This window comes from Mugil cephalus, chromosome 6 (assembly GCF_022458985.1).
Source record: "Mugil cephalus isolate CIBA_MC_2020 chromosome 6, CIBA_Mcephalus_1.1, whole genome shotgun sequence".
Classification (NCBI taxonomy): domain Eukaryota; kingdom Metazoa; phylum Chordata; class Actinopteri; order Mugiliformes; family Mugilidae; genus Mugil; species Mugil cephalus.
Window position 1 is genome coordinate 15,914,725 of NC_061775.1, and position 23,671 is coordinate 15,938,395.

Here is a 23,671-nt window from a genome sequence, read left to right on the forward strand (position 1 = left end):
GAAAAGAAAATCTGTCATTTTCAGCAGCCTCTACACAAGGACAGAATCAAATGTCCTCATGCAAGAACATTTTCGTATTGTCATCCTAAATTTCTCTCACCCATTTTCTTACGTTGTGTTCGACAAACACTTCTAACCTCAGAACCTTATATTAGCATAATAAACGCCCCAAGAATACCATATATAAAGGTTAAGGTTCACACGCTACATGACAGGAGTGTTCATTCATAAAAACTGTGTCAAAGCAAAGAGTAAAAACAACTTGGAGTAATGTTGCCAGAGATACAGAAAAGAAAATCTGTCATTTTCAGCAGCATCAGTGGAATTAAGGGACCAGCAAAAGGTGAGGTAAGGTTTGTTCAACCACAGCAGAGACACATAAAACTAATTATAGGTATAATCACTAGGTAAACAACTTGATTTGAGAACAGCCGACTAATTTCACGTGACTCTTATGACAGGTCTGGATCATCATCATAAATCGTGCTCGTGCCTGAAAGAAAATTCTACGTACGAATAAAATGCTGAATGCAGCGAGGTCTCCGTTTGTGGGGAACACTTAGGAACACATTTGATTGTAAGAACGGTTCTTGCATGAGGCCCAATGTGTTTTGAGTTTTCCTTAAATAAAAGTAGAATTTGTTTCCACTAAACAAAATATTTCTGTTAATGTGTGTCCCAGTGGTGATTTCTGTCTAAGACAGTTTAAAGAAGACAAATGTCAGAGAAGTCAGATCCTATTATAGTCTACAATGGTTCTCAGTCCCAGTGATTTAATAGTGTCAATACTATTCTCATTCAGCTACACTGTGTAGTAGTGAGTGAAGGTGTGGGCTTTGGTATACTCTGCAGGAACCTGCGTGGGCGTTACCTGTAGGAAGCGAATGAGGTAGCAGAGCACCAGTTTGTTGATGTGCGGCAGGCCCAGCACCACGTTGACAGCTGCTTCGGGGTTGTCATAGTGAGTAATACACTCCTCATAAAACTCATGAGGGATGAGCGGATCCTCCAGCTCCCTGTACCACAGTTTCAGCAGAGACGCTGGGGACACAGCGAGACTTCATTAAAACCACATTTAACGCCACGAAGCTGTTTGACACGTGTCTGATTTCACTGCATCAGCATCATCTGTGGCCCATAGACACTTCTTTTCAATCCAACAGTGTGTGTGTGTGTGTATGTGTGTGTGACAATAATCTGGTTACACACCATGGAAACCCACTTCCACTTCCATTAATGAAAATAAGTGTTTGGTGAAGACTTGGTTTGCTGTTAGCTTGGTGAGGTTATCCTCAGATTATTATTGGGTACAGGTTGTGGTTAATGGATTTTTGTGCGTACCTGGTATGTGTGGGTCTTCCAATCCTGTGGGGATTTTCCACTGATCCACTTGCAGCTTGAGGGCATTAACTTCATCTATGTCGCCTGGTACCCTGGAGGTCAAAGGTCACAAGCCGGTTACAGTTCAGCCTGCGGTATACGTCGTTAACATAAACCAGAGATTCTGCTAAACCCTGCCCAATAAAAGAAAAATAGATATTTGTGAATATGCTTTGAGTTTCCTGTTTTATTGTCTGTTTATAGTCTGTTGTGCCTCCTCGTGTTTTCCTCATTGGTTTCTCCTGGTGTGATTACCGTCACTGCTGCATTTCCCTTTGGTCCCTGTCGTGTTGTTACTCTTCAGTTTCAGTCTCCCTGTGTTTCCCCTGTGATTTTGTCCCATGCTCCTGTTTTCAGTGTTCCTGTGTTTGCCAGTTTTTCTATGTTCTTGTGTTTTTCTTTGACTTTTGGATTATCCTGCCTTCTGCAACACCTTTTGCTCTGTTTACTAAATACTTTTACCCCGGCCTTATCACCCTTTTTTTATCCTATTTGTTCCATACTTTGGCTTTGGAAAAAAAGATTTTTCTTCCACTATGTTTAGCTGAAATGAAATAAAAGCTTGTGAGGAAGGAGTACGAGGAATCATACCTAGGAAGAGCTGTGGCCTAGTGGTTAGAGAAGTGGACTAGAAAGGAGTCACTTATCTACATCCATGACTGAAGTGAACCTAACACCTGGACTGTTTACTGCGTAAAGTGTTCTCACTACTCGTTAGTACCGATGTACACGGATCAGGTTTAACATTATGACCACCTTCCTAATATAGTGTAGGTCTCCCTTGTGCCTCAAAAACAGTTGTGACTCATCAGAGAACTCATGACTCATCTGATCATGTAGTGTCATCAAGGAGTGTCATTGCTATGGGGTGGTAGCTACATGTCTAAATAACATCCACATGAATGCCAGGTCCAAAAGTTTCCCAGCAGAACATTGTATTGTCACAAGATGGTCAATGGTTGTTTACTTGTCCGTGGTCATAATGTTTTGCCTGATCAGTGTGTGTGTATGTATAGACCAATAAAGCTGATTTACATTTCAACATCCAACAGTTTGGTGCCTTAAAAACTCGGACTGTAGCCTTTGGAAACCCGATCAGCTGTTCCCCTCTCTCACTCACCTGAAGATGCCTTCTGTCTGGTCTCCATTGAGACCCAGAACCTCCTCAGAGAGGCGAGTCTGTACCCAGGGCAGCTGGCGGTCTGGATACCGCTCCTTCTGTAGTGACATTACCTCGTCTAGGGAGGAACCGAACATGGAGGGACTGAAGATTGCGATCCTGGCGTGCTGGATCTCCTCTATACAGGGCTTCTGCAGGCCCTGAAGAGAGAGAGAGAGACACACACACACACACACAACACACACATACATGTGAAGATGACTTAATACGGCGGGTAAGAGGAACCCTCACAGTTCATTAATGTGCTGGCCAAGGTTAGCCGGTAAATACCAGTCAAACGCACTAGAGGGCTAAATGTGACAAATGTTTTGTGTCAGCGACCTGCTGAGATTCTCAAAGTAGATGTTACACAGGCTCTGAGCCAAGCTGCCACCCACCAACTCACAGACACACACATGCACATTCACAGCACTATGGGTGAAAGTGGTCATGCAAAGTCAAAACTCTTCCGGCTACCTCTGCTCTTAGGGTTGTGAGTGCAAACATTCAGACATAAGAGCACAGGGAGGCACTGCACTGTGAATTATTTTGACTTAATCCAAGGTTGTTTCTGACAGAACTTCCCATCAGGGTATTTACTGAGGAGGAGTCAGAAGGTACAGATTGGTTGACACCCAAACATAGAAGCCCAGACTTACACTTTTAGATAAAATGGTTGTGTCATTTGATCAGTAGAGTAGCAGCAACAACATGAACACAGAAAGAGGAGAAGCTTCTCACCTTCTTGGCTCCAGTCAGAGCAGCTTTTGTCAGTTTCCTGTAGCAGTATTTAGCGTAGCTGCTAATGGCCACTCCTTAGGCACCAGAAAAAAGACAACACAGTAACACCATTAGGATCCTTCCTACATGTTCCTGTTTGTTTCAAATCCATTCATCAGCGCGACAGACCCTCAACTAGTCTGTGGAGGTATGACCCGTGGTTACACTAACATATTCCTCGGTAAAACTATGCATAGAATCATTTTTGTAAGCATTTTACTTTTCAAGCCTTTCAAACCTTTGCACAGTACTTAATGTGAACTAATGGAAGGTAAAAAACAATTAATTCAGTGCAAGAAATTGTGACTAATAGCAACAAAGGATAGGTGATGAGCATGGATTAAATTAAATTGAATCAGTAGTTCACATATATCCACTGTTCTTGGTTTTCCACAGACTAAACTTCACAATATATGGAAGTTATTTGTCCTGCATTCATTTAAGTTCATAGTATTTTATCTCATCTGTATTTTTTTATTTAAACTGAGCAAATAAATAAACATTTACAGTGTCCTGCTAAGCTGCCTGCGGCAGATGAGAGCGACCTGTCATTCACCCTGTTCACCTGGAGGGGGAAGCAGAGCACCTCCGGGTTATAGATTTTCTCTTTTCTAATAAGTGCTGTAAGTGGTCTGAAGATATCTGTTGAATAGTTTATTGCTATCACTTTCTCATTTATTCTATTTCATCCTGGGTTTCCCCAAAGAGCAGGGCAAGTCGATACTCATCCATTATCAAAACCTAAACCGTCTGTTTGTAAATGTGAAATGCTGAAGAAAGAAACAGGTTTCTATTATACCCTTTCATGTGTCCTTTTTGACAAAGAATAAAAGGCTGTTCTATGTAATATAATAAAGATGCCGCATGTGTCATATAATGAAAACCGAAACTGTCCGGTGCAAACAAAAAGGTCCCATCTGTATCAAAGTTGCTGGGAAACACAGTCCTGTAATGAGATCCCATCTCCTAGTGTACCTCAGTCTGATTAAAAAATCAATAGGTTGTTTCTTTCTGAACGTCTGCTGTTGAAGACGTGCTATGATGAAAAAGCTAATAAATGTAAATCGTTCTGATATAAATGATTCCTGAAGGACAAGCTGAGAAATCTGATGTTCTGCAAATCCATGAAACTAAATACTGAAGTGACATCTTCATTGTTCTGACTGAATTTGGTAAATGTGCATCTGGCATCACTAACCATCAGTCCACATACTGGATTTGTGATGCACAATATTAAAGTGCTTATTAACATGTGCAGGATTTGAATTGATGTTGTTGCCTAAAAGAATTTGCAACCCTCAGATTTTCTAAAAAAAAGATTCAAAACATCAGCAGATTTTCACATGTGTCCTTAAAGTAGACGATGAAGGGAGCCCAATCAAACAAATGAAACTGAAATATTATACTTTATTATATTTATGTTGCTATATCATATTTATATAATCAAGAAAATTAATCATTTGTACGTATCTGTGAGTTGCAAAAGTTGCAAAACAGGGTACTGAATAACACTTGAGTCTTGAGTCTGATTCCTTATTTTATTTCATTTTTTTTTTTTTTTTTAAGAGTGTTTACTTTTTTTTTTTTTTACAACAAAGCTATGGTGACAAAGTAATTTCCCTCGTGGATAATTAAAGTCTATTGATTCAAAACCCTTCTGAACACCGACAGTAATTTGGCCTTGAAATGAATTTATAATCCTAGAGGTGCACCAGCCCTCGCGCCTCACAGATATGTAATATTGGCTCTGCAGATGTTTGGTATAATTCTTATGCAGAAGTGTAGAAAATTCAGAGGGGGCGAGTACTCCTAAGAAGCACTGTACGTAAATGAAGATATAACTGCATAAATATCCACATCCAGTGTTTCTTTTTTCTTTTCTTTTCTTTTTTTTGAAAACTCAGGGCTCAAACTGCTGGTTAAAAGGAAATGCATCCTCTAGAACAGTGGTTCCCAACTTGAGGTCTGTGGATGCACCAAAACTTGTGACCATCAGTTTTCACCTGTTTTGCCAGTCACCACTTTTTAACCAGTGCTGCGTGTGTCTTCCCACATGTACAATATGGAGGGCTTAAAGTGTTGATGATCACGAATTAAAAGAAATATCTAACATATATAAAAAATAAATAAATGTTGATGCGGGACACTGTTAAGTTCACCTACCAATGGAATGAGAGCAATGCAGCTTCCCCTCTCCAAACTAACATCACTAGCTATCAGAAGTAGGATGGGTGTTGGAAACCTTGGTTGAGAACCAGTTGCAACTAATGCTGTATTCAAGACAACTTGGGAAAAAAATGAGCTCTGAATGGTCAAACTCAGAAATTACTGTTTCCAAAATAATAATAAAAAAAAAAAAAAAAAATGCTGCAGCACATGTTTTAATGGTCAACAAACGGTGATAAAATAACAAATTTATTTTTTCCCCTCTGACATCGGAAGTCTGAAAATTCCGAGTTTCCATGAAGGCATCATCTAAGCCAGCAGTTGTTGTTCTTTGAAGTCACCGTTGCCGGAAAGATGGAGAGTTTTATAGACTTAAAAATAGTAAAAATAGTAGTAATAACTAATTATTAACTAAATAACTAAATTAGCTCAAAATTTTGCAATTTGGGGTTAGAATATGATCTACAGTTGTTTTTGTATAAACTGAAACTGACTTAAATGTTTAAATTGCTAATCGAATTATTACTCAAATTAATTAGCTTTAGTTTTAGTTAATTAGTTTGAACCCCCTCTCATATAAGCCCTGGATCTGTATAGCAGGAACTGCCTAATAATCCAAATTGTGCATCTGTTTGTGTACAGGTTGGGGGGTCCCGCGTTTATTAGATACAAGTAGGTGGGGGAGCTCCAAGGAAAAAAGGTTGGGAACCACTGCTCTAGAAAACATACAAATACAAAATAAAGCCGGAGCCACTGGCTGTGAAGACGTCCTGTGTTATTAGTACTGAACGGCTGAGGACGTGTTGCTCCCTCACCCTTGGTGTCATTCAGGGGGTCCATGTGTCGGCAGATGTAGCCCTCCAGGTAGGTGTGGAAACGGGGCGTGGGGGGGAAGAAGGCCAGACATATGGCCATCAGCTCCCAGCCTCGCTCCAGACTGTCATAGCGGAAGTTCTCTGTGGTTTGACGGCACAGCTGGATGTAGAGCTCGTCACGCAGACCCTGGTTACTCCACCCCCGCACCACCACCTGACACGACACATTCACAATTCAGCGACGGTTTCCCAGGTTTTAGGATACGGACAACCTAACCAGTGATAAAGATTCTCCTCCGACCGAAAGATACGTTTAGATTCATACGAGATGAGAGATTCCTCTACAGTATTGATTCAGACAGGAAGCCACACACCTCCAGAGCCACGGAAACGGGGTCAGACTTGGAACGGCGGTCTCCCATGTAGGTCTGGATGAGCTTAAAGATGTCCACCGCCTCCTTCTTCACGTTGCGGTCTGAGGTCACGATCATGGGCTTCTTGATGGGCTCGCTGCTCCAGGCCAGCATGTTGGCAATGGACACCTTTCTTCTAAACAGACCCTGAGAAACCAAAGTCAGACAAGTGGCAGAGACGCAAGGAAATGGAGCGGGGCGTCCTTTCATACCACAGCAAGCACTGCTAAATGTTTTGACAGTTTTTAAGGCAGGTGAAAGATGATGTGGTCACTTTGACTGATTGATATGATTTGGAGCTCAACGCCCTTTCAGTGCACGTTAGCAACAGCAAATGAACAGATGCTGAACGAAATACCGCTCTATATAAAACAAGACAGGCTAATCATCTGTGAAATTAATTAACATCTTACATGACAACACTGTGGAGCTCATTAAGACATTACAACCAGTCCTAAACACACGGAGCCCCTCTGGATTGGACTTCCTCGTCTTAAATATCACACCTGGACTATAACTGTGGAACCAGTTTTTGTAGTCACATCAAAACTGGGTTTATTAGAGTTTTAGGGGCCCCGCGGCGTAAATGTGTGACTCGTATGTTTCCCTGGTCACATGAGGTATTGGTTTTATCTCTTACGCTCTTACCATTACATACGGGGATAAATTATTGAAGTGTGGAACATAAACTGAGTCACAGCTTTCACTCTAGCACACCTGAGAACAGCGAAACGCAACAGACGGTTTTATAAATGTTAAAGATACCGACAGGACGAGCCGTCTTCTCGAGTACCTGCGTATGTTTGTTGAAGTGCTTGGACGCCCAGTTCTCTATGTCGGTCTCCGAGGACGGCTTTCTCAAGGTGAATTCTGGGAAAATGCCACAGCTGGCGCTCGGCATCATGTTCCTGGCATTTCGACTGGCTTCAAACTGAGCGCAGGCTCCGAGGTCCTCCGACTGACAGGTGGTTCAGGAGACAGAGAGAAGAAAGAGTGAGTCATCTGAATTTATTAAAAAGCACAACGTAAAGTAGCATCTGGGATAGGAAAAGCATTCACTGACGACCTGCCATTGTACATAATATGCTGTTTTTGCTCCCTTTTGTGATTTTAAATTTTTACTCTTTTTGTTATTTTATTCTCTTGCTCTTATTTTATGTACCGCTCTTCACCCTCCTAATTGCCCTGTGGGGATAAATAAAGTTTTTTCTGATTCTGATTCTGATGAGCATCACTGTTAGTAGAAGCTTTTATTGTGAAATTTGAACCCTGCTGTTCTTCACCACAGTTATAATGCTATTTAACTACCTTAGTACCTTTCCTGGACACGGAAAAGACTATTTAACTTTCAGATCTTAAAATCAGTACTTTTTTATTAAAATGATATATTACATTTACAATATTATATATTTACAGCTTTAACTATTTGTTTGGAATAAGTAAGTTAACACTGAATCCTGTTCATAATTAATTATTTAGTTTTGTTTTTGGCGACTGTTTTTTTTGGCTGTGGCAAAATGCAGTTGATTGTTAAAACCAAACGACTAGAGTCTTGACAGGAGTCCAATTGTCATTGAGCCCGTCATTAAGTAAGAAAGACAGACGTCTGTTACACTTTGTTACAATTTACAATCTGTCCTCCGCCTTAATGCACCATTTGAACAACTACTGAGTGTTCATTTTATATCTACATGGTTTATTTTAAGTTAAGAGTTAAAAAATATAAAGAATTGACAATAACAATCTTTGAATCTTGAATCTGAGAAGAGGACTTCATTTGAATTTTGAGTTTGCATGTTCTCCCTGTGTCTGTGTTGGTTTTCTCCGGTTACTCCGGCTTCCTCCCACCGTCCAAAGACATGCTCGTCTGGTTAATCGGTGCTTCTAAACCAGCTTTAGGTGTGAGTGTGAATGGTTGTGTGTGTTGTGTGTCTCTCTGTGTTAGGCTCCCGCCCACCCGGCGACGGAAAATGAATGAATTTTCTAACTCGTATCAGTTCATGTTTGCTATTTCCGGTTTTATCCATTTCGAATTAGATCTTCTACACTGTTAAATGAATCCTCTGTGCAGCTTAATGTGATTTTAACGGACTGAATATTCCAAATATGACTCTCGCATTATAAGAATTACAATAAATCATGAGACGTTCATAACTCATGGGTACTATCTCAAAACGGTAAATCAGATTCATGAAAAAAGGTACTGTCGCAGTTTTTTCCCCCCATCTGGAAACATCCAACGAAGACGAAGCAAGGGACAACAACCCAACAATCGAAATCCAGCTGTACCTGTGACGGGTGGAGATAAGGTTCAGGGGAGGCCAGGTTGGTCTGGACGGAGAGGCTTTTCTCAAGCAGAGCCTGAGGGAAGCCGAGGCGATCGAAGGTGCTGCGTTTCCAGTGGTGGCCTTCGCTCTGCGCCAGCGCCTCGTCCTCGCTGAAGGCCCTCACCACGGGGCCCGGCAACGGCAGCGGCACCGCCCCGTCGCTCTCGTAGCCGTCCTTGGAGCCGCCGCCCTGCGCCACGCCACCTCCCTGCCCGGAGTCCCAGCTGCTCCTCTGCTTCATAACCTGCTGGGCCTCCCACGCAAGCCTGGCCTGGGCCAGCATCGCCTCGGAGGCCGTGCCCGACAGCTCCCCTTCCCCGCAGCGCGCCAGCTCCTGGGGGAGGGACGGCTTGCGGCTCTTGCGCTTGCGGTTGCCGCCGGGAGAGAAGGCCCCGGGGCCGGCTGTGGAGGAGGAGGACAGGGAGTGGGTCTGGCTGGACGTCCAGGATATCGAGTCCTCGTAAAGCAACCTCTGGCCTCCCTCTCCGCCTTCTCCGCTGTAGTCCAGAAGCAGACGGGGGTCGCGTATCAGAGACTGGCTGTGCTGCAGCGTGTAGGACCCCCCGTACGAACCGCCGTAGCCCCCCGTGGTGCCGTAGCGCAGCAGGCGGTCGGCGGTTTTGAAGCGAGGGCTGGAAGACGACTGCTCCACGTACACCAGTTGCTTGACGTACTCCTTCCCCACCGGACTGTACTCCAGACTCTGGGTTTTTTCCGGACACTTCTGCCTGGTCAGAACCAGCTGGCCATAGGGCGACTGGCCCTGCTTGGGGGAGTGGTAGAGGGGGGCGGATGTCTTGCGAGCAGGCGACTTTCCAGTGCCGTAGAAGGCAGAGTCGGACAGGTGCATGTCGGTGGGCGGCTCTTCGTAGATGGGAGGGGGCTGGTACTCTGAGGGCGGCTCCTCGTATAGCGGGGGCTCGTACGCGTAGCGGGGCGAGGGGGGCTGGGAGTCGGCCGACGAGCGCCGGTGGGTGCCGGTGCCCCCCAGCTCGGCGCGCTTCAGGAAGGGAGACTGGCGGCGGTCGGCGTAGAGGACGGGGGAGCCGTCGGGTTCCGAGGGCGCGTTTCCGCCGGACGAACGGCGGGTTCGCGAGGCCGTGCCCCCCCCTGAAGGAGCACCGCCAGGAGTCGGGGGGTCACAGGGAGAGTAACCGTTTCCCTGATGGGCCAAGAAGCTGGGCTCTCGGTCCGTCACCTTGATCAGCATCCGTTCTTTTGTACCAGTGTTCCACCTGAAGGGAGAAGTCCTGAGAAGAGAAGAGAAAAGTAGATTTAGTCCCGCAACCACTGAGTGAGGATTTAAGAAGCGGTTTTTAAGAAACTTTCCAAACAAAGGTGCGAGGATGAGTAGAAGCAGGCAAGGTCTGAACCTGCAACACAATGAGCGTCTTTGAAAGGGACCGAATGTGTGCGCTATCCAAATATGCAGAACTAATTATTTTCTAGGGCAAACAAGGACCAGTTTTTCAAACTGTGGAAATGGTCTTTACACTCACAAAAGAAAAAATTATGCACAGATTAACTGTAACGTGGAAGTGAAAATGCAATCAGGACTTAATTTTACCCTCTGAAAAATGGGTTTTGTTTGTTTTAATTTTCACTTTGGCTGCAGTTATATATCATCAGACGCTCAAACGATCATTCAAATGTAGGCTTTTATTTCGTCACTCGTCATGAATAAGACATGAAATCTGTTTTAACTACATTTAGGAATAAGAGATGTGCTGAATACACTGATCAGCCAGAACATTATTACCAAAAACGGTTAAGGAACAGCTAAAAAAAAAAAAAAACATGAAAAACAGCACAAGGTGTTGACCTGGTATCTGTGGGATGATGCACAGAGGCCCGGCCCCTCCCCTCAACCCACAGGACCCAAAGCCCCCCCCAAATTCTCTGATGAGTCATGTCTGTGTTGGAGGCACAAGGGAGACCTACGCAATATTAGGAAGGTGGTCATAATGTTATGCCTGACTTGTGTAATAGCTGTTTTTAATCTCGGTTCACTCCTGTCATCACAATATCAATCGCGCCAGATTTCCACAGCTAAAACCCACCACACAGCCCTCCGTGGCAACAACAGACCTTCGCTTCATCGGCTCAAACCCACTCATTCATGCATTCATCCATTCTGCTCATCAGACAACAGGAGGAGGGGAGGAGGAGGAGGAAGGGGGGGAGGAGGTGGGAGGGGGGGGGGTTGATGAAGAACAAGAGGTGAACTGAACGAGAGGGAAGGAAGTGTGAAATCGATTTCTGCATTGGCCAACCCCAAATGCTTCCGCAGACCCATCTCCAAGGCCAGTGTGTGTTTGTTTTATTTGTATGTGTGTGTGTGTGTGTGTGTGTGTGTGGGAGACAGGGGAACAAAGAGAGCACAATTACGCGTTACAGGGCTGTGGTAACAAGTATTGAAAATTCCCTGCACTCAAGAGCTCTGACTCACTTCCGTCCTCCCTCTTCCTCAGGTCAGTCACCTCTCTATTTACTCCTCTTCTATAGCCGTCATGTGTTTACCTATTCCTCTTTTTCTGTCCACCGTATTTTTTCTGCTTAGTCTCCTCCTTACTACAAAGTGCAATTTAAAAAAAAAAAAAAAAAAAAACTAACCGTAAATGCCTCCCTGCCTCTTTCAATCGGTCTCTACCTCTGTCACAGCAGAGTTTGTTTTACTGAAATCACATTTCTGTTGCTTCACTTAAATTGACAGAGATATTTTATTGCCGATCAATCTTACTGTGTACAGACAGTGGCCAAGATAATTAAATAGAATAAAAATAGAATAATGGTCCCTGTAGAAATGCACAGCTAAATTTATCCCATTTTTCTTATTGTATTTATTTTTCTTTTGATACAGCTGGACATCAAAGACAACCAAGGTGATGTGATCTGTTATGATAATTTGCTTTACCTGCTTCTTCTACTAAATGAAAATTGCCTTGTTGATGTGAGAGGTCAGAGGAGAATGGGCAGACTGGTTGGAGATGATAAAAAGGCAACAGTAACTCAAATAACCACTCGTTACAACCAAGGAATGCAGAATATCATCTCTGAACACGTCCAACCTTGAAGAAGATGGACTACAGCAGCAGAAGACCACACCGGGGGCCACTCCTGTCAGCTAAGAACAGGAAACTGAGACTACAGTTCACACAGGCTCAACAAAACTGGACAATAGAAGATTGGAAAAGCGTTGCCTGGTCTGACGAGTCTCAATTTCAGCTGAGACATTTGGATGGCAGGGTCAGAATTTGGTGTAAACGACATGAAAGCATGGATCCATCCTGTCTTGTATCAACGGTTCAGGCTGGTAGTGATGGTGTTATGGTGTGGGGGATATTTTCTTGGCACACTTTGGGCCCCTCAGTTCAAACTGAGTATGGTTTAAAGTATGGTTTCCATCCCTTTATGACCACAGTGTACCCATCTTCTGACGGCTACTTCCAGCAGGATAATGCACCATGTCACAAAGCTCATATCATCTCAAACTGGTTCGTTGAACATGACAATAAGTTCATTGTACTCCAATGGCCTCCACAGTCACCAGATCTCAATCCAATAGAGCACCTTTGGGTTGTGGTGGAACGGGAGATTTGCATCATAGATGTGCAGCCGATAAATCTGCAGCAACCGTGTGATGCCATCATGTCAACATGGACCAAAATTTCTGAGGAATGTTTCCAACACCTTGTTAAAAGTATGACACCAAGAATTAAGGCAGTTCTGAAGGCAAAAGGGGGTCCAACCTTTTACTAGCAAGGTGTACCTAATGAAGTGGCCAGTGAGTGTATATATAAATATATATAAACCTATCATTTGTCTGTCTTTGCTGTATATGTAATACACGGCACATCTGGAAGCATGTGAATATTATTCCTCAGTTTTCTGCATGATGTGCACAGGCTTATTGGAAAAAATGGTGAGGATTTGTCCGGTTTATGGAGATCAAACGCTTATACAGCGGGGGTCATTTTAGTTCGGGGGCCACATAGAGTGCAATTTGACCTCAAACAGGACGAACCAGTAACATAAAAGCATAATAACCTATAAATAGTGACAACACAACATCTTTACATAGAACATATAAGAACGTTTTCATTTAATGAACTATATGCTTTTACAAACCATTTAATTGACAACTTGAAGTTTCTTAAGAAAAAGAAGCGCTCCAAACTGCTTCTTTAGCTCAGGTTGTCAGCGTTGTGTATGTCCGTACCTCTTACTAACAGAACACACAAGTAGACAAATTAAGAACAGCAGTTACTTTTATCGAAAAATTGCAGCTAATCTGCCCAATTAATTTTCTCACTTTGCAAATCCCGCAGGACAGATTGGACTGATTTTGGTCAATGGGCCGTATGTTTTACATCCCCGACACACAATGAAACTGTAATGGAGTAAAGACGCGGAGAGAGAACATGACGCCAAACTGTATCCAAAACCCCTAGAGCTTTCTGTTATGATTTACTGAACATGACTCATCGAATCCCACTGCAGCCACAAACTGAAGGAATACAAGATTATATCTTTTAATACTTGTGATTGTCCAGATGTGGTCACAGATTTTCTCTCCTCGGGTTCCAAACTAATCACAGAGCACAGCAAAGATCATGCGGAAGCTTGGTTGGATTTCTCTTGCATCTTGTTTGTTTTCTTTTATTTAGTTAGTGTTGTTAGTGCAGGAGAATTCTACTGTGCACATGATAGCACACATTTTCAATCTCAAACCTGGTTGAGGTAGTTTATTTTGTAGTGCAGTGCACACATACCAAGCGAGGACATGGAAATAATCCCTTCAGCTCCATCAGCCCCTCAAGGTCACGTAGCAGTTTATAATGATTTTTTGATTTGCGGTCGATGTACGAACGAGTATTAGTCAAGATAATTCTATTAAACTTTATGAGTGTTTACAAGGTCATGTAAGTTTGGACAGCGACCCAATAAAATTTACGAGGTCCTCTATTTCCCCTGGCATCAGGAACTCAATAGTGATTGGACATCATTGTTATGTTGTCACCACAGCATGTTTTCAAATCCAAAAACATCCTTTTTAACGTTAAGAAAACACCTTTCACAACAACTAGATGAACTGAGACTTCACAAGAGAAGGTACAGCGGTTCACCACCACACGCCAACAATGCAGTAACAGAAAGGCCAGACTGATAAAACATCTGTACCAGAATGATAAGAAGAAAAAAGTACGAAGGCTTTGGCTGGCTCGTGATCCAAAGCATACGACATAATCTCTAAAGCACAGAGGTGGAAGTGCATGGCACATCATGAGAGCAACCCAGATGATTTTGACGATAAAGAAACTGAATATTTTCGACAAGATCCCATTATTTCACATGAGGAAAATAAAAATAAAGGAGGAAAGCGCCACAAACAAACAGTACAACTAAAGACAGCGGCGGGGAAGACCTAGCAAAGAATCAAATCAAAGGAGGAAACCCACTGCTTGATGATGTACATGGGTTTCAGATTCCAGGTAGTCAAGTATTAAGAAATGAGCCTTTTAATCATGATTAAGGTAAATTTCTCAGGTGTTGCATCCTTGGACTGAAGAAACATCCAGCTCAGTGTGGCACTGAAGGGCACAGGGATGAGGCGCTTCCTCTGGAGTTATTCAGATTCCTCGGCATGGTTGGGGAATCCTTCTATTCACAGACTGTGTTCAATGGGTTTTGATGACCCACAGCTTGTTCTCCAAAGGGTGGTGGGAATCAAATAAGAAGCTGCTGGCCAACCAACCAAGAGGCAGTAAGAATAAGTTTAAAGGAAAGAGCCGCCCTCGCCTCGTAACCCGTTGAGGAAACTAGGGCAGTAGTGTCACTTCAAAGATGATCTTTCGAAAGCTGCAGATGTGCTACCAGGCCTCTCATCACACACTCGCATAGATGGGGCAGCAAAGGCCCGTACGAACAGGGCATCAAAGACTTGAAGACAAAAGTGGTCAATTTCTTAGATCACTGGTGATTAACTCCCTTTTATAGACAGAAGGGGGAAGGAGTAAAGGCTGGATGCAGGAGGTGGATGTGGCATTTCATCCTGAATATAGTAGATACAGTAGATTCTCATGCTGGTGGTCTTTTCTTCTGATCTTGGATCCCTTTGGATTGGTCTCGACTCTCGTCTACCAGAAGCACCTGAAAAACCTTCTTACATCCCCACACCAGGTGGTTAAATCTGATATTGCCATGCTCATTTTATTTGAATTCAGTTAACAGTAGAAGCAGGAGTTACTCCTTTCCACCACCACAGCATTTTCTTTACCTCCTTGGTTGTCACCTCTAAGCCAGTAGGTTAGAAAAAAGCAAAGTGCTGCAAGAAAAATATACCATTCCGTTGACATAGTGGATCTAACAAAAAAGTTTGAACTTCATCCGCCAAAGTATTCAATCAAATATGTGGCACTTTACATTTGCCATTTCCCATCTTCTTTCTGATCTTCTTTCTCTCCTTCGCTCCCTCCTTTAATAGGATCCTTGGTGTGTTGGGGGAAGCAGAGATGTGTGGAGGTCAATAGCTCACATCTGTCAGGGGTGGAAGCTGTGTGGTCTATGACAAACTGCCTGTCCTGCTTTCTTTAATAGCATTTACTCTCTCCAGACACCATTTTAAGCCTGACATTCAGCCCCCGTACTGAAAGCTCAGTGTCATACCGGCGAAGCAATGACCAGAGAGTATCATGCCACTGATTCCAATTTCATATGTTTATTATGAATAGACCCCGCTGGGCTGTTTTTATGTTAAAACATCCTATATAAGAGCATTACACTTACAACATACACCGATCAGGCATAATATTATGACCGCTTATAGGAGAAATAAATCACATTGACCATCTTATGACAACACTCGCATTCATGCGGATGATACTTAGACATGTACCACCCACCTAGACCAGACCAAGCCCCCCACCCCATAGCAATGACACTCCTTGATGGCAGCAGCCATCTCCAGCAGGATGCAGCCTGACACAATATTAGAAAGGTGATAATGTTATGGCTGAGGTGTCTTTGTGTTAGAGGGCAGTTTTCCCTCTTTAAGGCTTTTTTAGAGTACTGCGGTACCTAGACGCAATAACTTACGCACACAGCCGACGCCGGTGAGAGCCATTTATATTTGTGCCCTCGTCAGTCTGGCTCACTCTGTAAAGCTGCCACCCAAACGCTAGTCAGCCCGGCTTTTTTGGGAGTCGGGATAATTTCGTTTACTAATATTTCACAGAAAACGAATGTTTCCTCGATGTGTCCCATCTTTACGGATCCTAAACAATCAATTTTAAAATTGTGGAGATGGAGGAGCCGCCCGAAATACTAAAGCTCCAAATCCAAGACAATAACTGCACAGCAGAATACCTACTCCCACTGTTGTTGCTATTGTGTATACACTGTGTATTCACTCAACCAAGTGCAATGCATATTTTTATCGTACATATTTATTTTTGCTACAATCCAAGTGCAATATATTATACCACTCTTACTGTATACATTCTAAAGGTTTTCTTGTCTCCATTGTGGACTGTTGGGTTCCTCTCTATAATATTCTAAGATTGCCCTGATGCCATTATAAATATGGCATCAGGCATAATGGCATCATTTATAAATAAAACTGAATAGAACCAGAACTACTGTGTGTGCAAAACAAGTAAAGTGTCTGTACACGTAAAAAGTGTCTCATACTTGCACAGAGCTGAAACACCTGCAACCAAGACTGTGGAGCTGTTTTTCAAAAGGACAGCACCGTACATGTAAAGGGGTTGATGATGATGATGATGATGATGATGATGATGATGATGATGATGATGATTCGCTGCTTCTCACAAAGCACAGATATTTTGGATGATTTTTTTTCTTTCTTCTCAGCAGAATTTAAAACTGCTGACAAAACAGTGGCTAGAAGTCAGAAGGCCGTTAATAACGTGGCCGTATCAGTGTGACAAATCTGTGTCACCGTGCAGCAGCGTGCGGTTCTCCTTGAGCTACAGACAGAGGTTGTAACTGTCTGCAAGTGCGGTGATTTACCGTTTCTTTCAGTGTCCAACAGTGTGAATAAGTGGCTGGGACGGCTATAGGGCGCTCTGTGTGTGTTCTTTGTGGGTGCGTGTGTGTTCTCTCGCCGATGAAGAGAGAGACATTTGCAGGACACTGTGACCCCAGCCGGGCATATCCAACCAATCACTGCAGACTGCAGCAGATTACGGCAAACCAAGCCTGGTTAGACATGGGTGAAGAGGGAGGTGACAGCATACTGAGGGTGAGCGAGGGAGACAAACTGAGTGTAAAAAAGAGGTGAGATGGTCCGGATTTATCGACAGTGACGGGAACGGAAAGGGAAAGGAAGGAAGAGATGCTACAGAAAAGGTTGAGAGGAGTGTGGCAGGCGTAGTTTCAGATCGACAAGCTGCACGGATCTAAACAAAACATGCAAATCCAGGCACTCCCACACTGCACTACTACTGCAGCGCCTTGTGATGGCAGATAATTTGTCTATTTATATGACTCTACAGCATAAATTAATTTGATGTGGGAGAAAATACTTGGATATTGTAACAATTGCTGCTTGAGGAAACGGATCAGACCTAATGCAGCAGCTTCTGGAGCCACAAATAGCTGCGAGCAACTCTTTTAATTGTGACCTCCGAAATAATGACATCTTCCCTTGTGCTAATCCTTATCAGGCAAGCGGCAGTCTTACCTATCTGCCTCCTCTCTGTTGCCCTGCTTTTCAGAGAGCTCCTGGTCGAGAGAGGAGGAGGTGCTTCCCTCTCGGCTGACCCCGCTGTTGCGTCCCGGGCTGTTGTCGGCAGATGCTCTCCCCCCTCCGCCTGCAGGACGGGGGTTGGTCGTGTCCGTGTGCTGCTTCAGGGTCTGCAGCTTGGCCAGGGGGATGATGTCGCAAGCCTGAGGCCGGTGCCACACGGTGCGCTGGGTGGAGGCATTGTAATAGTAGAAGCGTGAGGTGTTGGGGTCAAACAGCTCCCACCACTGGTTGTCACCAGTCCGCTTGATGCAAACACCCTGCGGAGGATCCCACACACACTCTCCCGTCAGCAGGTTGGCGTACATGCGCTCCCGTGTGCGAGGCTCAATGATCTCCACCCACTCCAACCTGCGAGGAGACAACATTCAGCATAAGACTAACGGACGCAACCAATTCTGCCTCTACATAGCAATGAATATTAAAGAAAAACATGGCAGCACGCTAAAGGAAATTCTTGTATGTAAATGCATACGAGGTCACCGACGGTACATGTGCACTGGTTTCAGTCTTTATCTAATTAATCTATTAATAGACCACAGTTTTGGCAGGTCTACATGCTGTATGGGTTACAGAATTAACAATGTAAATCTTCTTCAAACATGGCAAACTCTGAACTACCTACAAAATCATAAAAAATGACAATTAAAGATTAAAGTGTTTGTTTGCATTGCTGCAGAAATTTAATCTGGCTTAACATTTGTCTGAAACAACCCTGTGGTGTTTGGCTAGCCCTCTGCATTGACAGTCTGTTGCATCACTTGACCCCATTAAAGTCAGCGTGACCATGAAGATAGCAAGAAAATCTTTTCTTTTGACCTTTTTTTGACACGACAGACAGCAGCAATCTGTTCCTACTTGGATTTATCTAGTGCAGCTTATTTCATAGAGCGAATCACTGACTAATATGTTGGAAAAACGCTCCCGAATTTCATGATTCACTCTGGCATGCGGTGACAGAGTAGCTTAACAACTACATCATCCCCTCTTCTTATGTATGAGGGGGAGATCGAGCATCGATCGCAGCACTGAGCGGATGTATCACAGAGGCTAATGTGTAAACACAACTAAATACAATATTTTTCAATACCTATGACGTACTTGATCTTCTAAGACTGTCATTCAGCTTAATACACAAGGTCAATACATACAAACTTGCACCTTGTGACTCCTCCTGCACATTTAGACATACAGGTACATGTACATTCAAAGTCTCACTCAAGTCATTTGGTTTATTCAAATGAAAATGGAAGCCAAAGTAAAAGTTCAATGTTCTGCTGGGAAACTATTGTACCTGGCATTCATATGGATGTTACTTAGACATGTACCAATGACACAATGACAAGGTGTTCTTGGCGTCCAAGGGTTCAGTGGTTTGTAAAACGTCTTTTTTTGCCAAGCCGCTGACCTCAGCTACGCAGATAGATCTGTATGTTATTTTCACGTTAGCAGCAGTGATTTCAGACACGGTTCTTTGTTGGTCTTTAAGTCAAGCTTGGTTAAGCATGGTGGCAGTTATTGCTTGCTTCTATGTATGCTTGTGTGTGAGAGTGAAACAACAGAGAGAGAAATGGTACATCCGCTGTCAGAGTGAATGCACGTCAAATGGAGCAGAACAGGCCAGTTAAATAGAGAGATCCAGAGCGGAGATAGTAGGATTAATTGGCCATAATTGGTTGATGTGGTGGTGTTCCCGATGACCCAGTTTAGAGGGGCTACTCTCCTCTCTCCTCTGCAGCGACGGCCTCTGTACCAGCAGTGCCAACCTACACTGAGAGGCACTACAGCCACAGATCCAAACCATGTTATGTCAAGCAGCCAGGGCTTTTAAAACATAACGCAATTAACCCATCTGTGGCAGAATGACTCTGGCAATGCATATCAGGCAGTTTGTCCAAGTTACCGTGTGCAGTTGATCTGGATGTGACAGGCAGCAGAACCAACCACTAAAGACGGAAGATGGGAAATTTGAACAAGAACAAGACGTAACAGTCGACCAACATAACGTATTATGCACGCTCTGCAGGAAGGAGTTTCCTTCCCACCAAAGCGCTTCCAGCTCAAAATACCACATTATATTTGGGGATTCTGTTAGCACTTCGGTTACGTGTTAACCCAGCTTTTGACAAAGAAGATAAAGACAAGCTGGCAATGCCTGCAACCACGGTTCCGTTTCAACGTCAACAAGTTGGTTTATCTTAGTAGTTGCTGAAAGAGGAGTAACAGGGCCACACTGATGTAGATAAATGCTTGTTTTGTTAAAACTGTTGAAGGTGTTTAATAAAGACATTAGGTGCATATGTATTCACTTCTTCCTTGAGTCTGTTTGCTCATGAAAAATGCAACGCAATTAATATAGATTAAAAGTGAATTATATTTAATCACGATTAATCGAAATTAATTAAAAATCATCATGTAATCATTTGACAGCACTATTAAAAAAATGAACCTTACGCCAACAGCGTCGCAGTTGGCATGGTTGGAAGTGTTGAGTGCAACTGTCAGTAAGTACAAGCAGGGGACCCATCAGCACTGTTTTCAGATTTAGTGCTACCTACGACAATGACGGGATCTAAACAGCAGCTGTCTGCAAACACTGTGTGAAACTAGAGGCAATATGATGAACCATTTATGAAGACATCACCCCATTGTGTCTTCTGACAGCGCGAGGAAGTGAAAGTCAAGGAGGAAAGAACAACTCCTGCTCCCTCCAACATGTGCTGTACGTGTAGACGCACATTCTGACTTAACTGAAGCGTAGGTGGAGTTTAAAGCAACCCTTATGCAAACCTATGCAGTCAGGGAGGAGGGAAGAAATCAGCTTATGTCTGTATAAAGTGCTTATAACGTCCCCTCTTGCCTAACTTCATGAAAAGACACAGCAAACATTCATCCAACACAGCCTTTTGAATCTCTTAGTACAGACAGATGGACCTCCATGGCTACTGAAAGTTTTCCAACTGTGACTACATCCCACTACATCCCTTTGGAGTGGGAGATAAAAAGTTGTGGTTTGCAAACACACAGCCTTTATGAGAGCCACACAAGTGAGCATCTCTCTGAAGCCCTGATACAAGACAGATTGGAAACTGGAGAGGGGCAACAGCACAAGAACATAGTGAAAGCAATTAGTGCAACAGCTGGACTGGAGCCACATACTGGGTGCATTCAACACGCTGTGAGGTTTGCAGCCAAAAATTCAGTCTCACTAAACCGGCACAACTGCTGATAATGCCCTAAAAATTAAAGAGGAGACACTGGAAGTTGTCAGATAACGAACCCATGTCACAGCTTGTTCAAACGGTTATTTAAAGCGGCAGGTCTCCTTCCTTTCTAGTCTATGTACAGTAATATCAAGAAGAATATCAAGGACATTGACGTCTTGACTGTGAGGCAAAACTGGCAGACCTCATTAAACTCTCAAACCTCTGAAGACTGCGAAGACACGCGCACAGAGAAACCCCGCACTACTGAAATCCTTGACACCAACAGATGAAGACAGTTTCACCATGAAAGACGCCGAGATGGACAGCCTTCACTCAAGACCTTTTAATGTGTATCTGCACGGAGTTATAGCCCTACATCCAAGGATGGGAATCGATTTCACTATTCATCGCATGAGTGTGATAGGAGATGGAAAAAAAAAAAAAATCAAGGATAGTGGGCAATACAGATGAGACAGGGTCTCGGGACACGTCTGAAGTGCTGAGAGTGATTGGTGTTAAAACTCCATACACTAATCTAAGAACGGAGTGAAAATCTGGTGACAGATTACTGGTTTAATAATGTCATTATCATGGATGAGATGAGAGATGAGATGTTACAATCCCTTGTGCCAAGATCTGAGGCAAAACACATTTAGAAGCCCAGTCCAACTAAAAAAACTGACCAGCAGTTACTAACTAGCAACCAACAAGAAGACACCAGCTAGCTAGCCTAGCCAACATCAGTAGGCCCACGTAATACCGTCCCCTAGTACAGTGTGAGTGGGAAATGCCAGAATTTCAACCACCTCGACAGTAGGAGGCTTTTTCGGTAAGAAGTAAGATATGTGATTACATTTCAACCAAAATTCCACTTCAAAACACATTCAGAAGCCCAGTCCAATTGAAAACTGACCATTAGGCTAGTAGTTAGCTACCAAATAGCAACCAACAAGAAGACACCAGCTAACTAGCCTAGCCAACAGCAGTAGGCAGTATGTGGCACATCATTGAAGTTTTCAAGTGGACACCTCCCTTCACCGTTGTTTCGTTAAGTTAGGCACACGACACCTCAAGAAGACGTAACAATGAGCTCCATCGTCCTGGAGTCACACTCCTCCATGCTGACATCACACAACCACTGAGAGATTAGCTTAGCCGTACTTCTAACTACTAAAACCACCCAATTAAATTACGCTGCTAATACACTTGCTGTAATTAGCTGTGGAAACAGTACCAATGTTGTAAGTTATTAATATTTTAGATTCCAGGCACACGGGTTTGGCCATGGTGGCTGCCTCAACTTTATCATCCTGCCTAAGCCCATGCATAGGCACTAACAGTCCATCCAATTCATTGTCAACATCTAATGCGTAATTTAGAGTACTGTCGGATGTTGACTGCGTAACTACACGGTAACCTGGTGTGAACCTTCTGTATTTTCTGGGCAACCTGCCCGGGGTGCAGCATGAATTTGCAAAGTGCGAAAATGACATAGAAGACATTAAGTGCAATTTTTCAATATAAGTGTTTGTCCACTGTTTTAGGAAGAGCAGCGAACACCCAGGACTAAAATGCGTTTAGTGTATCACAATTGCACTTCCTTTTGTTAAGAAATTTCCGGTTGTTCGTAAAAGGTTTTTAACCCTTAATAGCGCAATCATCGAAAATACTTTTGAAATTGAACCCTAGAGCGTTACTGTAGGGCAGGCCAATTCAATTAGCGGCCCGTGGGCCACATGCGGCCCATAAGCAACCCAGAGAGGCCCAGTCTATGGTTCAGCCTGGTCCTGAACTGAACTGAAGAAATGCAGAGGGGAATTTGTTTCACATGATTTCACAAATTCCTACGGTATTCCAGATCATGAACACAACACTCCACATAGGCTCCTTGTTGTTTTGAAGCGTGGCTAGTGGTGCTGATGGGAGTAGTTCCGAGTCTTAACGTAGAACTGACAATGAAAACTGTCGATTTAAACACATCTGTCCTGGCTACATTTCTTGATTATAAAAATAAACCTAGATGGATAATTTATTTATCCACATTTGACCTGAGAATGTTTCCTCAATCTTCTCCGACTGGGTGAATGAATGAAAACCACATGCTTCTCGACCTCACTGAGAGGCAGTGGAAAGCGATTTAAAATGAGTGTGGAAGGGACGGATTGGCAGGATAACCCGGCTGTTGGCTCAATCACATTTTCAGATGACACGCACCACTGTGACCCCACACATCATCTGTCACACATGCTGCATCCACACACAAATTGTTCCCAGCATGCTCATTTGCAACATGGACTGTCACAGTTGAACAGCATTCTTTGGCATGTGGCCACTGGCACCTGTTTTAGTAAGGCACTCACTCTAATATCTAATTTTAGCAAATTCCTAGCCCTTTTTTTAGAAGACAGGCTCTTAACACTGGTGAAATACAAGTAGCAGGTATGCTGTAACGCTCAAATCATAAATACAGGTAGCTTCTGAAACTCTATTAAATTAACACATGCATTAATTAGAGCCGAGACTATCGGAGAGAAAAAGCACAATAGAGCCTGAAAGTTGACAGAAATGCCATATGAGTTTTGCTGTTTGGTTTTCCTTGTCTTATTTGTGGGTTTTGGACAGAGGGTCAGATAGAATAAGGAAGATTGAATCTCAGGC

At 43.4% G+C, this 23,671-nt stretch overlaps 1 protein-coding gene across 1 annotated transcript in view; it reads right to left on the reverse strand.

Moving 5' to 3' along the window:
• The window catches only part of arhgap39 (Rho GTPase activating protein 39), a 54,352-nt gene that overhangs the window by 3,584 nt on the left and 27,097 nt on the right, over positions 1–23,671 (reverse strand). Inside the window, exons 2-10 of the mRNA XM_047587478.1 lie at positions 17,745–18,158; positions 9,003–10,290; positions 7,507–7,671; positions 6,675–6,860; positions 6,301–6,514; positions 3,281–3,354; positions 2,501–2,700; positions 1,342–1,433; positions 872–1,041 (exon numbers count right to left, since the gene is read on the reverse strand). Of these exons, the coding sequence (XP_047443434.1) occupies positions 872–1,041; positions 1,342–1,433; positions 2,501–2,700; positions 3,281–3,354; positions 6,301–6,514; positions 6,675–6,860; positions 7,507–7,671; positions 9,003–10,290; positions 17,745–18,158 (2,803 nt within the window). The remainder of the gene's footprint in view (positions 1–871; positions 1,042–1,341; positions 1,434–2,500; positions 2,701–3,280; positions 3,355–6,300; positions 6,515–6,674; positions 6,861–7,506; positions 7,672–9,002; positions 10,291–17,744; positions 18,159–23,671) is intronic.